Consider the following 17837-nt stretch of genomic DNA (forward strand, 5'->3'; position numbering starts at 1 on the left):
TCATGAAAAGCTTATGAGCCAGGCACTAGTGCCTGTGATCCTAGCTACTCAGGAGGCTGAGATCTGAGGATAGTAGTTCAAAGCCAGCCTGGGTAGGAAATTCCATGAGACTCTTATCTCCAATACATTATCAGAAAACTGGAAGTGAAACTGTGTCTCAAAGTGGTGGAGTGCTAGTAGCATTGGCAAAAAAAAAACAAAAAACACCATCAGGGACAGTGCTTGGGCACTGAGTTCAAGCCCCAAGATGGACCAAAAAGAAAAAAAAAGAACACAAAACTGTTGGTGATGTGTTGAAATGTATATAGTTCCTACAGATTGATTAAAAATAAACAAGCTTCTAAGAGTTTGGGAACAGGTCTTAGCAAGAAATATGGGCTCTCATTCTCAACATCAGACTTCTACCTCTCATTTGAGGATGCCAAAGACTTATTCTTCCCTCAAGTCTCAAAAAACAATCTGCAGATTTCTTGATTTACCCTGATAAAAATCTAGATAACACTCTGGCATACCAATTAATCCTAAATTAATACCTCTGAATTGCCTAAGTCACTGTGTTGTAGAAAACTAAGATGTTATTTACTGCATACTGTTCTATGATAACACCTGTTCATTCTGATGATGGGCAAAACATGAGAAATGCAATATGAACTTTAATGCATTTAGGACTAAATCAATACTACTTTCGTGCAGTGGGCACTCAAGTAACACTTGCTACAGAAAACAATATTTCCTAAGTGGAAGAAAGTAAATTTCTTGTCCACTTCAGAAAGCTGCCACAAGTAAGAAAGAGGACTGGAACACAGGGAAGAAGGGAAATGATGTAGCTTCATTTTACACCAGGAATGCTGATCAAAAGCAAAGATGCATGCTGACCTAAGTCATATTCCCTCTGAGACACTAAATCAAAGATCATCAAAAAGTCCAGTTTACAGGCCAAATCTTCTGTACTGCCTATTTTTATAAATAAAGTTTTATTGAGTCTCCAATAAACTACTTACAAAAAGCCAGAAATGGTGCTGTGCCTCAAGTGGTAGAGTGCTGGCCGTGAGCAAAAGGATCTCAGACACAGTGCCTAGGCCCTGAGTTCAAGCCCTAGGATTGGCACCAAAAACAAAAACAAAAAAGAAAGAAAGAAGGAAAAGTTAAAGCCATAATTTAGTTTAGACAGGTGGTAAAGAACAAACACAAGGAAACGAGGCCTGCCATGCCAGCAGTACATATTTATTATTACTCAGGAGTGGTCAAAAGACTTACAGGCTCATTATTATTAGTTTAACCGAATGTGTGAAAGGTCAGCAACATGGAGTGCAAAGGGCAGTTGTGTATTTATATTACAAAACCACACATACGCGTACGCACACACACTCAAATGCTCACCACACCCTGCTGTGTGACCAGGGCATCAAGCCATAGGAGTGCTGATAGACATAACATGTTGACGTATTTCACACATAAAAACTGTGCTTAAGTTGCAAAAATAAAGTTTCTTTTCTTAAACATTTTGATCTGAGCTCAAGCAAAGCAAATACTGAACATCAATGATTTTCATAGGATTTTACACACTTTAAAACAATCAACAAGTCAACAGCTGCAAAAAAAAAAAAGAAAAAAAAAGAAAAGAAAGTCCTGAAAATATGTAAGTTCTACAAAGAATTAACAACATGTTTCATCCAAAATAAATCTACAGCAGATTTGTTTCACCTGGCTCTCAGGAGTTTCAGATTCATAATTTACATTATGGCAACTGCAAGCCAGAACAAACAGAATTATAAGATAGAAAATCATGGCTACAGAGAAGGCTTCAGGGCTCCTCAGATTCTTTAGACAATTTCACTAGTGCAAGAGCATCATTTACCTGAAAGAGCAGAGTCACAATTAAAGAGTACTCATACAAAACTAGTTCCTTTTCTCTTTAAAAAGTGCCGCATTCTGTACTTCTCATTAAAAAAAAAAAAAAATACGACGCATGAACTAATGAAAGACTGTCTGTCGCCATCTCTTGTCGATGAGAAAAGGCCAGAGCGACTCTTTGATTCCGATCTGGAAGGGTGTTCGCTGGCCAATGCCCAGGGCCTCCAATTTGGAGCAGGCGAGCCGAGCATTTCTTGGACGCTGCGCACCTATGACAGGGCTGTCCGTGATCTTGAAAGGAAAACAAAAACAGAGCGTAAGAGTTCCTCGCTTCAGCATCTTTGGACTCTGTCCCTGAGCTGTTGTGCTCAGAGTGGTAGAGTGCTAGCACTCTAGCACTGGAGCTCTTGAGCCACAGCTCCACTTCCGGCTGGTTAATTGGGGATAAAGAGTCTCATGGAAATTGCAGCCCGGGTTGGCATGGATCATCATTCTCAGATCTCAGCTTCCTGCGTGGCTGGGTTGACGGGAGTGAGCCAGCGGCATGCCGCTCTTTTCATGCTATTATAAACCATGTCTGCCACTGCGGAGACATGAGACACGTCCTTTCCTATAAACACTACTCACGAAGTCTCCACGGACTACAGAGAAAGCAGCACTGCACACCGCCAGGCTAACCCAAGCGCCCTCGAGGGCTGCGGTGGGGTGGGTTACTCACAGGCCGCAGGTGGCTGCTGGGGAGGTTGAAGGCATCCGCAATCGCACACGCCATCTCGTACTTCGTCATCTGCTCGTTGCCAGACCAGTGGAAAGTGCCCTTGATGGACGGGTCCTGGGAACAAGGACACAGGCGTGGCGGGGACTCAAAGGCATGTGCTATCACCAGAGCCACGCCGGACGGCCCAGGTGCTACCACCCAACCCCCGCCTTTTCAGGAATGGATTCTATGTGATGTCTAAGGGAGACTCCTGTACATAGTCCCAGCTACACAACCACAAGCAATTCCAAGAAGCTAACCTTCAGAAGTATTTCAAAATAAAAATATAAATTTTGTGTCATTAACGTGAGTCCGAAGAAGCGATTTCAAAAGATCCTCTTAGGGAAACAGTCCAGTCTCTTCAATGACACTAAAAAGCTAAAACTAGAATTGAGTAAAACTGTTCTGAGATGAGCTCATTTGTTAAATCTCAAATATTATCATGTTTCAAAATACTTTCATATTTAAAAAACTGTGGTTAAATCGGGGCACGGCCCACGCCTGTAAGCCTAGCTACCCGGAAGGTGACACCTGAGGATCACGGCTTAAAACCAGCCCAAGCAGGAAAGCCCGAGATTCCTACCTCCAGTTAACCAACCAAAACTGGACATGGAGCTGTGCTCAAGCGGGGGAATGTCAGCCTCGACTTTAACAAGACCTCAAGGAAGGCGCCATGCCCTGGGTTCAAGCCCCAGGACCTGGCCACAATACCACCCGCCAGCATCTACCAGCTAACCACGGCAGGGCCGGGAGGCCTGTGCTGTGCAGCTCACTCCCGTGGGCTCGAGGACAAAACACGGAACCACAGGTCTGCTGGGAAGTCTGAGGACCGGGACCCTGAGCCAGAGGAAAGCAGGGGGCGCAGCTCCTGGGCTCAGCTTTCAGGGGATCAGGAGTGAGCATGGGGCACTCAGGAGACTTGGGGTTTTAGGGTCAGCACCAGCAAAACCAAAGGATGCAGCATCCCAGCCCCACACCGGGTTTCCCTGACCTGGGCTTCTGCACTAACGGTGGCCCAGGCTGTGAGCAGTGGAGACCTGCCATGCAGGGGGTGGGGAGGGGCAGGAGGGTGAACCTCCTTTCAGGACAAAAAATTAAATTAAATTTAAAAAAGAAGATAAACTCCTACCTCGCCTGCCACTGGGCTATCTACCTCTTAATCAAGACACTGTGGTTAGCTAAAGAACGACTGCAGGCTGTCTGCTGCCTGCCTCTTACACAGGCCACACAGCACAGGAGGTAGAAACCAACCTGACGGTGTGGTCTACGTCCGTCCGTCCGTCTGCTGGCTGACAGCCCGGCCACCTTCCCAGGATGGGCAGTCCTCCATCCACCCTCCATCCCCAGCCTCTCACCAGCATCCTCTTCTCCGCCAGCTGCCGGCACACGCTGGCCACGTCCTTCACGTGCGTGGGGAACCTCTGCTGCCAGTGGTCCATGTTGGCTGACTTGTTGCTGAACTGCACCTTGTCGAACACCACCGTCACTGCGCTCTCGTCCAGCCTCTCCACCTCGCCGTACAGGACAGGGATTCTCAGCACTGCAGCTCCTGGACGGACACGGGGGGTGGGGCGGCTTCATGGGGGGACGCCTTGGCTTTTGGCAGTATATTTGTCTAGCACATGATCCCTACCATGCATACACACACATGCGCGTGCACACATGCACAGGCGCGCACCCACACAGCTCACCTGTGATTTCACACATGAGCTTGAATATTCTTAAATATCTGCCATTTTAGATACTTCTATGTGTATGTTCTATGTCATTAGGATAATTAAAGTAAACCTTCGTGGGGACAATGTGATGAGTAATTGTACAGAAAGATGACATTCCCGTGGTGACAATGTCATCAGTAATCGTACAGAAAGATGACATTGACAGAGGGAGAGGGAGCGCTCTGAGGACAGCTGGGAGCTACGTTGAGTGCTGGGATGTGGTCCACACGGTTCTGTGAGCGAGCTGCGACACCGCACGGCAGGACCCCAGGTGAATGAGCAGTCTGGGGCTCCACTTTCCAGTGGGACCAGTTACCACCAGGGTCTGCCGAGTGCATATAAAACCAATGTGCCAAAACATCAGCATGGGAGGCCTGGTGAAGAATCGGTGTGCACGCTTCTCACAACCACTGGTGGAGGCATTTCAAGGCACTTAGGTTTTAATTGGTCCCTGCTGAGGGGTATAGTGTATGGATAATTAGCACTTTAATTGCAAGTAATTGTGAGTTTTCTAATGAAATGATCAGATGTGTAAACACGGAGACTGCGATGGTCTCAACCAGAACTCCCTCTAGAACTCCATGCTGACCGAATCCCAGTGCAACAGGGCAGGGCTCGGGTCACAAGGCAGTGCTGGAAAAGCCTCTCTTCCATCAAAATACTTAGCTTCCCGCTGTTCGTCTTAAGAATTGCTTTTCTGGAAAGTTTCTGCTTTAGCCAAGTGGCTTGAGCTAGGAGCTGCATCTCACAAGACAGCCAGCTCTCCACCGTGTCCACAGAGATGGAATGCTCTCGCCAAAGACCACAGCAAGATCCCCTGCATTCCTAGCCACAGGCACCACGGTTTTACTTCTCTATGCCCATACAGGAAACACGGCTTGCTTTGTTTTAAGTCAAGTTTTCACTAATATCTCTGACTTCTCTTTTAGTCAAAGAACATCTGTCCTCTTCTGGTCTTGATGTAGGCGGCCTAGGAGCTGATACCGCTGTCACTTCCTAAATTAAAGGAAATACCTTTTTCCTTTCTCTTTTCTTAGCACAGCCAATAGTCCACTCTTAGCACAGAGCAGCTACAGAATATGGACCGTGGACCTTCCACCCTCTTTTAAGATTAGAAAGGACTGAATGGGGTCAACCTAATACAGATGAAGAATCAGGAAATTCTATTTTTTCAATAAATATCAAAAATTACAATTGTAATTACAATTGTAATTAAAAATTGTAATTAAAAATTACAATTGTAATATCAAAAATTACAATTGTAACCCCTTTGTATGTTACCTCAATAATAAAAAATATGAAAAAAATACAATTGGGAAGTAAACTGACATAGCAGATAAGCGCCTCATTATTATTATTATTATTATTATTATTATTATTATTATTGCCAGGTTGAGCCATAGCTCCCACTCTGGGCTTTCTGCAGGTTGATTGGTGGGCCTCATCAACTAGCCACTCTAACCCACCCCAAATCACTGTCCAACAATTAGGAATCAAGACTGACATGACCCTGCATTCCTCCAACGAATGACGTAAAAAGCTACAGATAACAATGGCCATTTCTAATGTTTAACTCCGATTTCCTGCCTGAGAACCAGGAAATGTTTCTCTTTGTCTTTTTTCCCACTTTAACCCCACTATACTAAAAGAGAGGCTTGCTCCAACAACAAACACATTCACAAGGAAAAGAGAAAACCCAACAATAGCAGACTGTTTCAATGGTTTAGAAGTACATTACAAAAATGAGCACTTTGTTTCAACATAGTGTGAACACAGTGGTGGCAGAGCTAGGAGTCAGAATAGTTATACCTTAGGATTTTTAAGTACTTATTTTCCCTTCACGTTCAAAATATTCTCTGATTTCTAATTACTTATTCCTTGACTTTCTACAATTAAAAACATGTTGCTCATTAACAATTGGGGATTCAAGCTCTTACCTAAATTATTTTCCAGTACCGCCTTTTCTCCTTCTAATTTGGTTTTACCATACAAATTTAGGGGCGCTGGCATGTCTTCCTCTGAATAAGGTGGATTTGTTCCATCGAACACATAGTCCGAGCTAATATAGAGAAGAAAAGCTCCAATTGCAGCTGCAAAGATTAAAAATAAATAAAAATCTATGAATATGTGTCATGCCATTACTTTTTCGCAGAACGCAGAATGGTTCTAATGCAAGTGATGTAGAAAACACACATGGGTGAACCTGCGTGCTGCAGGATATGTGGGGAGGAGTGTGTGGAAGTGTGACCTGCCTGCTTCTTTTGCCAGATTCCCAGATGCATCCACGTTCAGCTGCGCGGCAGCCTCTGGCTGGCTCTCCACAACATCTGGCCTTCTCTCTGCAGCACAGTGGACGACCACATGGGGCTGAAAGCAAGCAGGCACAATTTCAAACCCAGCAAGATAATGCACAGCAAACAGAGCACCCCGAAATCCCAGAAGCCAACACCTTCAGAGAAAAGTGATCCTTCATCAGCATCCTTTCAGGAAAGAGTAACCACTGTGACAGTTAATGCAGTCTCCTTTATTTCTCTCAAGGCTCAAGCTTCCTCAAATTATATACCAGCCTTGAAAAGTAAAGTGCCAATTTTGTTGTTCTGGCTCTTCTTCATGGTGCTGGAGGTCCAACCCAGAACCTCGCAGGAAATCTACATTCTCGGGCCAGGAAAGAGCAATTTACTAAGCCCTGGACAAAGATCAGAAAACTCAAAATTATGAACCCGGCACTCGTGCCTCATGCTTATAATCCTCGCTACGCAGGAGGCTGAAATCTGAGGTTCACAAAGTCAGCCGGGGCAGGACGCATATCCAATTCACCATCAGAAAACCCTAAGTGGTGCTGTGGCTCACATGGTAGAGCACTGGCCTTGCTTGAGCATGCCCAAGCCCTGAGTTCAAACCCCACAACTGACAAAGAGAGAGAGAGAAAAAGAAAGAAAGAAAAAGAGGAAGGAAGAAAAAAAGGAAGGAAGGAAGGAAGGAAGGAAGGAAGGAAGGAAGGAAGGACGGAAGGAAGGACGGACGGAAGGAAGAAAGGAAGGAAGGAGAAAAGAAAGACACAAGCAAGCTTAACATTTGTCCTTGTCAACTGACATTTGCACTTATTCTTTTCAGGGGTTACACACACCTAGCCATGTTAAAGAAAGGATGCTAGCCCCTTTATAGCACATACCCTTTCCTTTGTCACCAGGGCAATTCTGCCCCCAACTCACGTAGACAGTGACATAGAGGCAGGAAACCGTACCTGGAAATCATGAATGATACGGTGAACGGCTTCGGAATCCAACAAATTGACCTGCTCGAACTTTGGTCTTGCTCTTCTAAAGCCACAGCCGACAGCATGCCAATTGTTCTGCTGAAATTCCTTGTGAACAGCTCTGCCCAGCAGTCCAGTGGCTCCAGTGACCAGCACCCGCCGGCTGGGGGTGCTGACCTCCTCCTGAGAGCCAGGGAAGAAGACGGGGTCACCTGCCGTGGCAGTAACTGCACCACGGAAACCAGACATCTCTTGGCCAAGCTGTTTATTCTGCAGGGACCGGTGACTGACCGCAGGGCTTACCACCTCATCTGTACCCCAAGCCATAGGCTTCCATGCTGGTTTGGAGACAGGGTCTTCTTACCCTTTCCCACGCCCACCTTGAACTGGAGACTTCAGGCCCAAGGAGCCTGAACAAACATGACCCCCATCCCCACTTCACCTGGCACCTTCCTACACCTAAATCAAAGGGAACTCGAAAATCAACAAAATCTCAACTGAAAATAAAAAAAATCTTGTGCGCGCGTGCGCACGCACGCATGCACACACGCACACACACGACTCCAAAATCCAGCTGTTTCTAGCAGATGAAAAACCTGAATGGAAAAAGGCTAATGAGTAAGGTAAAATCTTAAAAGATTCCTTTTTCACAATTCCACTAGTTGCAAAACATTTGAAAAGTGTAAAGACACTTCATCCAGGCTTCTCTGTTGAAACATTTGGCTCGGGGCCAGGTGATTTATGAAAACAACGACTTCAGCCAGAAAAATATTTTCTTAAGACTTTTGGCAAGAAGATCGCTCTATGAAGACGCAACTGAGGAGAGGGAGGAACATGCCAGGCCTGCTGGAGACAGCCTCAAACAATGTGCACAGGACCGATGCTGTGACGATGCAGGGGGGGTGACTCCCCCCCAGAGAAGCAAAGAGAAGCGTGGCACGGCTTAGGTCAGGCCCTGGAGACCTGAGGCAGGAAACCTTCAGCCAGCACCGCTTCCAGGTCATGGGCGACCGTGGGACAGACACTTGTAATCTTGCAATCCAGGAAGAGGCTTTTCTAAAGATTCATTTCTCTATTTAAACAAGATAAAAATGAAGACCATCTAACTTCCTAGACAACTAGCGAGGCTGGTGTGGGGCATATGCCTGTAATCCCAGCGTTGTAAGAGAAAGGGAAGGAGAAGAAAGAGGTACAGAGCAGGAATGAGTGAATATAAGGAAAAAGAAACGTCAAAGTGTTAGGCAACATTCAGTAAAGCGCTACCAGTCAGTCAACTGAGAACAGAACACTTTGCTTTGACGGCACGTTTCTCTCATTTTAACATACTGTACTGAACAGAAAAGATGAGTCTCGGGAGCCTGTCAGTTTAGCAGTGCTACCCAGGTGCATCTGAAAATCAGAGGCCACCCTTGGATGGTGGTGGTTCACACCTGTAATCAATCCTAACTACTCAGGAAGCTGCGCTCTGAGCACCACGGTTCCATGCCAGCCATGGAACGTCCATGAGACTCTTCTCCTCAATTAACCAGTAAAAAAAAAATCCCCAAGTGGAGTTGTGGCTCAAGCAGTAGAGGGCTACCCTGAGCAACAAGCTCAGAGACAGCACCCAGGCCCCAAGTTCAAGCCACAGGATCAGCACAAACAGCAACAAACAATTTAGATTATCTTATAATCAAAAGCATCTTAACATTTGATACTGTTTCAAGAACAAGGCTTTTACTTATAAATATATATATATGTCATATATATATATATATATATATATATTTACAAACTAGGAGACAGTGTGCACCTCACCCAAAGGTTGGATGGTAATTCAGGGATCTGAAACAGAAGCACAAATGAAAGGGAAAGGATAGTTCTTGATCCTGAATCTGAAGACTACCAAATGTTATGAAAACTTAGTAATTTCCGAAACTTTGTAATTTCCAAACTGAAGATCTTACAGATGGTAATAATTCTTTTGTCCACAGAGGAAAAGACTGGAACCAGAACTTGAGTCTTGTCTCTCCCCACATGCAATGACTGTGTTTCCATCCTCAGGCCTTCAAGACTAAAGGTAACCTTTTGCCCTGTTTCACCCCCAAATGCCTTCTCTTTCAAGCCATCTTTTTTCTCAAGTTTTATTCTATGTGTAGATGACTGAAGACCAGTTTGAAGTTGCTTGAATCTCCCATCTGCCGCTACAGCATAAACTCAATATACAGAATTTACTTTGGGTCATCTTATTCATACACACCAAAAAAAAAAAAATAACTCCTGATGATCTGTGGACTTAGCTTGAACTGCTAATGTGACAACTAACATGCTAAAATGCAAGTTCCATCCTCAGCACTACAAAGAAAAAAAAAGAATACCTTGAAGACCTTGAAGTATCAAATGCATAAAGATACTGAGCTACTGTTCTTATGCTGTTTAGTGAAATGACAAATTTTGTGGCTAATGAAAGATGAACATCTCTTTCCAAACAGTTCTAGAGTACTGGAGTACTAACTTCCAGTTTAGGACACATGTGATAAATTCAATTAAAATGCTCTGAAGGAGTAAAGAACAAAATGGCACTAACGCTACACGCAGGGTTATTCTGGCATCTTAAGGTAAACATAAGACCTTGCTTTCTCTTGGAATCCTTTCAATATGGCTACTTCATACTTCTCCTTTCTTACAATTTTTTATTCATATCAATTACTTGCACTAAAGGGTTACATTTTGACATATCCATATGAACATAGGTTGCACCTTAATCAAACTCACCCCTCCCACACTCTCTCCCTTCCTTTCTTCCCAAGCCAAATCATACTTTAGGCAGGAATTTGATAAGCCTAGCTTCTTCCACTCCCACTGCGACCCTCTGTGCCCAGGTACTCTGAGGAAAATGCTGAGGCTGTACTTAAGACAATTCTCCTGATGAGGAAGTTTTTAGTTCTACGGGTTTTCAGAGCTCAGGTAGTATTTGCTAAGCTCTTAACGGAAAGTCATTTTCTTTTCTTTACTGAACTACTATGAAAACAGTATATGTATGTAGACATACACATAAAGGTTAAAAATGTATAGTTGGTATCGTGTACTGCATCATTTGAGGACACACAGAAATAGAGGTTTAAATAGCCCCATAGCCTAACTCTACCAAAGAGCCAAATATAACTTGCTAACACTGAATATATGTTGTATTTTAGAACCATAAAACTGCTGCCTTAATGCCAGGCTTCAGTGTCTCACACCTGTAATCCTAACTACTGAAGAGGCTGAGATCTGGGGATCGCAGTTTGAAGCCAGCCCGGACTGGTAAGTCCCTGGTTCCCCCAATAAACTACCCCCCCAAAAGCCCAATGTGGAGTTGTGGCTCAAGTGGTAGCCCAGAGAGCGAGCAAAAGGAGCTCAGGGACAGTGCCCAGGCCCTGAGCTCAAGCCCAGGACCCCAAAACAAACACAAAAACCATTGCCTTAACACCAACAGCCACCCCCTACATTCTTTCCTGTGCTTAGCACACACATGTGTGGGACTCAAAGTCTCCTTGTCTAGTGACGGACAAGCTCTGTGGGTCCACGAATGGCCGGGATGGGGACTGGAATGGAGGGTATAATCCAGGGATGGCCTTTCTCCAACACCATTGTCTTTCCTCCTGCAAACCGCAGTGTTTGAGGCCAAGGCCTGCACCTAACCGAGTCCCATCTCTGGAAGAAAACTAGCCACCAGCGCCCGCTTTCCTCATCTGAGAAGCCATGGCAGACGCAATTACGAAGGTTGGCATCAGGTCAGGCACAACACAGGGTTGTCATCTCCTGAACTCCAGACAACAAACAGGCACCTGCCTCCACGTGGCCGGGCAGGCCAGGGGCAGGAAGAGAGGAGGGCACAGAAGACTGGAGACCAGCCAGACTGCAGGCCTGCTTCAAGCGCCCCCTGGCATCCCCCCACCTTACCGCAGGACACCCTACAACCCCTGACACCCCAACAGCCAGGGACCCTACACACACCCCAACCTCGGAGATCTCGAGCCCCCACACAGCCCCCCACCCTCACATACAACACCTACTTCCACATGCCCTCACTCCCTAGACTCCCGCTATATCTGCTTCCTCCCCCCCAGGATCTCCACTACCCCTGAAAACCCCTCAACTCCGGGACCCCACTCTCCGAACCCCTCCTACCCCTGCCTGCCCCCACCCCTGGACCCCACCCCTCACCCCCAAACCTCCTACCCCCGCCTGCCCCCACCCCCGGACCTCCCACTCCACCCCTGGACCCCACCCCTCACCCCCAAACCTCCTACCCCTGCCTGCCCCATCCCTGAGCCCCACCCCTCACCCCCAAACCTCCTACCCCCGCCTGCCCCCACCCCTCACCCCCAAACCTCCTACCCCTGCCTGCCCCCACCCCTGGACCCCCCCCTCACCCCCAAACCTCCTACCCCTGCCTGCCCCCATCCCTGAGCCCCACCCCTCACCCCCAAACCTCCTACCCCTGCCTGCCCCCACCCCTGGACCTCCCACCCCACCCCTGGCCCCAGCCCTCACCCCCAAACCTCCTACCCCCGCCTGACCCCACCCCCGGACCTCCCACTCCACCCCTGGACCCCAGCCCTAGCTCCTCACCCCACCCCCGCACACCCCCACCCCCTGGGTCCGCACCCTCGCCCCCACCCGGGCTCGCACCCCGCCGCCGCCCGGCCCGGCCCCCGGGACCTCTACCTCCACCAGCTGGCAGCTCCCGGGCACGAAGTGGATGGACAGCTCCTTCTCCCGCCCCACCATGCCCGCCGTTTTCACGCCGCCGCCGCCGCGGCCGCCACAGCCCGCCCCGAACCGCCGCGGGCCGCCGATCCCCCCCACCCCCGCCCCGCCCCGCCCCGCCCCGCGGCCCCGCCGACCTCCGCGCCCGCTTCCGGCTTCCGCCGCCCAGGCCGCGCCCGCTGATTGGCCACGCTTCGCCACGCCTCGGGCGGGGGGCGGGACCTCGGGGGACGCTCGGGGCCCACGCGCCGGCTCTTAAAGGGATGGCGGGGGCACCTGGCCCTCCGACGCCGCCGCCCCCGACGCTCCGGTTTGCACGAGTGGGGAGGAAGGCTGGACTCGTCGAGCCGGGCGTCCCAGGCTCGGGGGGCGGAGCTGGGGCGGCCCCGCCCGCCGTCGGGCCGGTACCCCCCCCCGGGGTTTTCCGGGATGGGGGGGAGGACGCAATCTTATTTTATTATTATTATTGTTTTTGGCTGTCGTGTGCCTTGGCTTCCTCTTCTTCCAGGCCCCTCACTGTCTGGGTTACACCTGCACCGGCTGTGACCGTCCACACACCAGAGGGCTGCCCCCCCCCCGTAATAAACCAAACCCCCAGCCCTCCACTCCCCCAGCCCCAGCCCTCCACCCCCCCCAGTCCCAGCCCTCCACCCCCCCAGCCCCAGCCCCCCACAACCCCCCAGCCCCAGCCCTCCACCCCCCCAGCCCCAGCCCTCCACCCCCCCAGCCCCAGCCCCCCACAACCCCCCAGCCCCAGCCCTCCACCCCCCCATCCCCAGCCCTCCACCCCCCCAGCCCCAGCCCTCCAGCCCCCCAGCTCTCCACCCCCCCCAGCCCCAGCCCTCCACCCCCCCCAGCCCCAGGCCCTCCAGCCCCCCCAGCCCTCCACCCCCCCAGCCCCAGCCCTCCACCCCCCCAGCCCCAGCCCTCCAGCCCCCCCAGCCCCAGCCCTCCACACACCCTCAGCCCCACACCCCCAGCCCCAGCCCTCCACCCCCCCCAGCCCCAGCCCTCCACCCCCCCCAGCCCCAGCCCTCCAGCCCCCCCAGCCCCAGCCCTCCACACACCCTCAGCCCCACACCCCCAGCCCCAGCCCTCCACCCCCCCCAGCCCCAGCCCCCCACAACCCCCCAGCCCCAGCCCTCCAGCCCCCCCAGCCCCAGCCCCGGAGCTCCGAGCCGGGCGCCGTCCCGCCTTCGTCGTCTCCTGTGATACCTGCTTTGCGTTTTATTTTTTGCCACTAAAAAGCCCGGTGTCGGGGTGACTGGATTCTGTGTCCCGGGTTGTGTTTTCGATGTCTTTCTTTTTTTCTTTTGTTAAGGTCCACGCTGCAGCTCTGACTGCAGAGTGCGGCCGGCCGGCCAGCTCTTACCTGCTCCATGTCCTCCGGCATTTCAGGCATGATTGCACGATTCCTTCCGGCAGCCGGGACCGGGGGGCGGGGGGGGGGGGGACGGCAGGGCCTCCGCTTCCTCCGCTTCCTCCGGCGGGTCTTTGTCCGCAAGCCGTTTACAGTCCCATCCGGGAGTCCCGGGAAGCTGGCGGCGGATTCCCCCTCCCCGCCCCCCGTCCTAGTTTTGAAAACACCCAGTGAGCAGTGTCATGGTTTAACCGCCAGCCCAGCTGGGAGCCACGACCCAAACCAGGTGGCCAGAACCAGGCGACAGCGGCGGCGGCCAGGCAGCCAGAGGACTGTCACGGGCACTTCCACTCCAGGACTTGTGGAGGTGTCCCCGCTGCAGAGATGTCACAAGCCGCAGGGCCAGAGTGATTCCTCTGAAATGCGTGAATTCCACCCCTCCAAGTCTTGTGACAGAGTATGCGATCACTTAAACCGTCCAGTGCATGTCCACCCAGTGCCTTTCAACCATTTATGCCAAGGACCGTAACCGCCCGGCACACACTCAACAGCGGGAGCCTAGGTGCGCATGTCTGTTCACGCTGCCTGGTGACTGATTGGCTGTTCACTTAGCCTACCATGAAAGACTCCTAGATCGGGAGTAATTTATCAACCTGATCCGCACCACAGTCCACTCCACACAGTCTCTTCAAGAGTCAAGCACAAGGGAAGTTTAGTTAACCATTTTAAAGGCACTCTGGATGCTAAGCTTTGATCATGCCAATGTTTCTATTTAAAAGCAACAGAATTTGACATTCAAATGCAGCTTAAAAAAATCCCTTCACTTTAATATTCTACCCATTTAGAACATGTAACACATGGCAACATGTAGGAGGAATTCAAAATCTGAGTTGTGAACTTTTCCTAGAGTTTCTGTAAAAAAATATGACACTCGAGATGTAAAAGGTAAAATATCAGCCTTAAGGAGGTTTATGAGGATATCTTTATAACCCCCACAATAAATATCTCAAAGGTACAAAAGAGAAATCAGCACCACACAGTTTTTAAAACTGATAAGCTAAAATTCAACAAAATGAAAAACTTCATGAAAGACATTAAAAAGAAGACATATTCAAAATAAAGAACTTCACAATATTTGTAAAAGTATCAGTGAACAAAGATTTTTAGTAGACACTTTACAAAGGAAAATATAAAAATGGCTAATAGGCCCAAATGCAAATATAGAGTGACCAAGAAGCATTACACTTATTACCTAATTTATGGAATTGTAACCCCTTTGTACAAGTATTTAATTTAAAAGAAAGAAAATGAAAATATAAACCTGAGATAGCATTTTATATCAAATAGGTTGGGTAAAATTAAAAAGACAGGTAGATTTTCACCTGAATCCTCTACCTACTCAAGAGGCTGAGATCTCAGGATTATAATTTGAAGAAACCTGAGGCAAGAAAGTCCATAAGACTCTTACCTCCAATTGACCATTTAAAAGCTGTAAATGGAGCTATGGTTTAAGTGGTAGAACATTAGCCGAAAGAAAGAGAGAGAGAGAGAGAGAGAGAGAGAGAGAGAGAGAGAGAGAGAGAGAGAGAGAGAGAGAGAGAGAGAGAGAGAGACAGACAGAGAGAGAGACAGACAGAGAGAGAGAGAGAGGGGGTGGGGAGGGGAAGGAAGGAAAGAAAGGAAGGAAGGAAGGAAGGAAGGAAGGAAGGAAGGAAGGAAGGAAGGAAGGAAGGAAGGAAGGAAAGAAAAGAAAAAGGGAAGGGAGGGAGGGAGGGTGAGAGTGAGAGCGAGAGTATGCGCCTAGGATCTGAGTTTAAGCCCTAGGATCGGCACAAAAATAAATAAAACTAAATATTAAAAAATTTAAAAAGGGGGCCAGGAGTTTGGCCTACGGTAGAGTGCTTGCCTAGCATGCACAGCGATCCAGGTTCAATTCCTTGGTACTACATACATAGAAAAAAAGCCAGAAGTGGTGCTGTGCTCAAGCAGTAGAGCTCTAGCCTTCAGAAAACCCAAGGACAGTGCTCAGGCCTTGAGGTCAAGGCCCAAGACTGGCCAAAAAAATAAAGTAGTAATTTAAAATATCAAGTACTAATAAAAGAAAGACAAAAATCTCTAAGCTATTGCAGGTGCACCTGAGAACTGACATGGGACGAGAAAATTTATTCAGTATACCTTTTATGTGACACAAGTAGCTTAAGAAATGACAACACACACGGGCGTTGAATTAGACAGTGAAAACTGGATTGTGTGAAGGTAGAGGGCAGCCTTAGTGGAGTTTGTATGGAATTTCCTTCCCTCCCTTGATGACAACTTTGCTTCAGGCTGAGTACAGGAAGGGCACCTCTCATGGAAATTTCCTGTTTTCAAAACAGCACAAAAGTCAAAGTGATCTTAACACAAAATAGTAAACATGCCCGGGGCAGCCTGTTCTTAGTTCCTTTACTAACAAATATCTTAAACAAGTAGGATACTTATTCTGTGCTAGAGGGAATATATATATAAAAACAATGAAACCACTTGATTTTGTGTATGTGTGCTGGTATTGGGACTTGAACTCAGGGCTTTTTGCTCCTGCTTGCCTTGACTTTTTCACTTAGGCTGGCATTCTACCACTCAAGCCACACGTCCATTCCTGGCCTTTCCCCGGTTCAGTGGAGAAAACTATCTCTTGGGACTTGTCTACCTAGGCCGGCTTTCAAACATTTTCATCAATGCGCTCAGCAGCTTCCTGAGTGGCTGGGAGAACAGGCATGAGCCACCAGAGCCTGGCCCACACTCAAGTTGTATGTATGTAAGTAGATAAGCATATAAGAATATACGCATACACATGTACTTCTTCAAAATTCAGGTACTAATAACCTGGAGCAAAAATGTTTATGGTAAAAAGTTTTATGGATTTACATTGTTTGCAGAGTGCAAGCAATGCTAAAGTACAGAACACACACAAATATTTTCACACACAGACATTGGTGAAGATATTTCTTAGCATTAACACTGGCTACAGGCTCTGGTTTTACCAGCTGTGTACTATAGGGATGTGATACAAGTAAAAATTTCTTTTATAATGTGCAAACTGACCTAATAGCTTTAATCCTTCTTCTTTTAAAGGGTACCAGTTCACGTAAGTCCATTGAAGCTTTGGTGTTTATCTAAGTTGGAATACTTGTACTATTTTTTTTTTTTTTTTTTTGGATTATGAGGCTTGAACTCAGGGCCTGGGCACAGTCCCTGAGCTCTTCAGCTCAAGGCTAGTGCTCTGTGAGATACAGCACCACTTCCAGCTTTTCAGTGGTTAATTGGAGACATATCTCACAAGACTTTCTTGCCATGGCTGGCTTTGAACACAATTCTCAGCTCTCAGGCTCCTGAAGTAGCAGGCATAACAGGCAAGAGCCCCCAGCAGTCCAGCCAATCAGACCTTCCTGTAAGAATTTTCTAGAATATTTTTTGCCAAAAGAATTACTTCACCAACTCAGAGCAGGCTTTCTAGTGCCACACAGTCACAAACGACTGGTCTATAGTTATATATGATGCAAACATGTCAAAAATCTACTGACTCTTGGGCTAGGAGTTTGATCTAGTGCTTGCCTAGCATGCACAAAAACTGAGTTTGATTCCTCAAGACCACATACATAGAAAAAGCCAGAAGTGGTGCTGTGGCTCATGTGGTAGAGCTCTAGGCTTGAGAAAGTCCAAGGACAGTGCTCAGGTCCCGAGTTCAAGCGCAGAAACTGGGGGGAAAAAATCGACTGCCTCTCTGACTGCCGTCAGGTCCCTCAAGGCAGCATAGAACTGGTCCTCCTCAGAGGTGAGGCCTGGCTCTGAGACGATCCTGCAGCTGCCATTGCTGATTTATAAAATGGCTCCAGATGAGAAGTGGCAGTGTCCTGAGCTCTTCGTAATGTGCCTATATCTTCTTCAATCTTGGGCCAAATTCCTAGGCATATGAAAGATGTCTTTTGATATTTACAGCGATGAAAATGAACTCTGTACGTTCTCTCCCCTCCATTCTCTTCTTCTGGAACTTTACTTATCCATATGACAGGCCATTTGATATTATTCTGCATATCTTGGGTTCTCTACTCTTTCATTTTCTTAACCTTTTCTCAGTTTGGAAACTATTTCTTTGAATTAGTCAAGTCCATTGATCCTTTT

The 17837-nt window shown here is 48.1% G+C and overlaps 1 protein-coding gene across 2 annotated transcripts; it reads right to left on the bottom strand.

Moving 5' to 3' along the window:
* Positions 1-1203: 1203 nt before the first annotated feature.
* On the bottom strand, positions 1204-14219 carry Mat2b (methionine adenosyltransferase 2 non-catalytic beta subunit). Of its 2 annotated transcripts, none has more exons than XM_090320755.1 (7): positions 13692-14219; positions 7574-7768; positions 6582-6696; positions 6267-6419; positions 3967-4160; positions 2573-2686; positions 1204-2145 (listed from the first exon to the last, which is right to left on the bottom strand). In XM_090320755.1, exons 1-7 carry the CDS (start codon positions 13719-13721, stop codon positions 1975-1977), a joined length of 972 nt encoding a protein of 323 aa, XP_090176881.1. In that variant the 5' UTR covers positions 13722-14219; the 3' UTR covers positions 1204-1974. The 2 variants fall into 2 exon arrangements, with proteins under 2 accessions (XP_090176881.1, XP_090176880.1); XM_090320754.1 differs by lacking the exon at positions 13692-14219 and adding an exon at positions 12278-12399.
* Between the last annotated feature and the right edge of the window lie 3618 nt (positions 14220-17837).

Source organism: Megascapheus bottae, chromosome 29, assembly GCF_031878675.1.
Source record: "Megascapheus bottae isolate mThoBot1 chromosome 29, mThoBot2.hap1, whole genome shotgun sequence".
Lineage (NCBI taxonomy): Eukaryota > Metazoa > Chordata > Mammalia > Rodentia > Geomyidae > Megascapheus > Megascapheus bottae.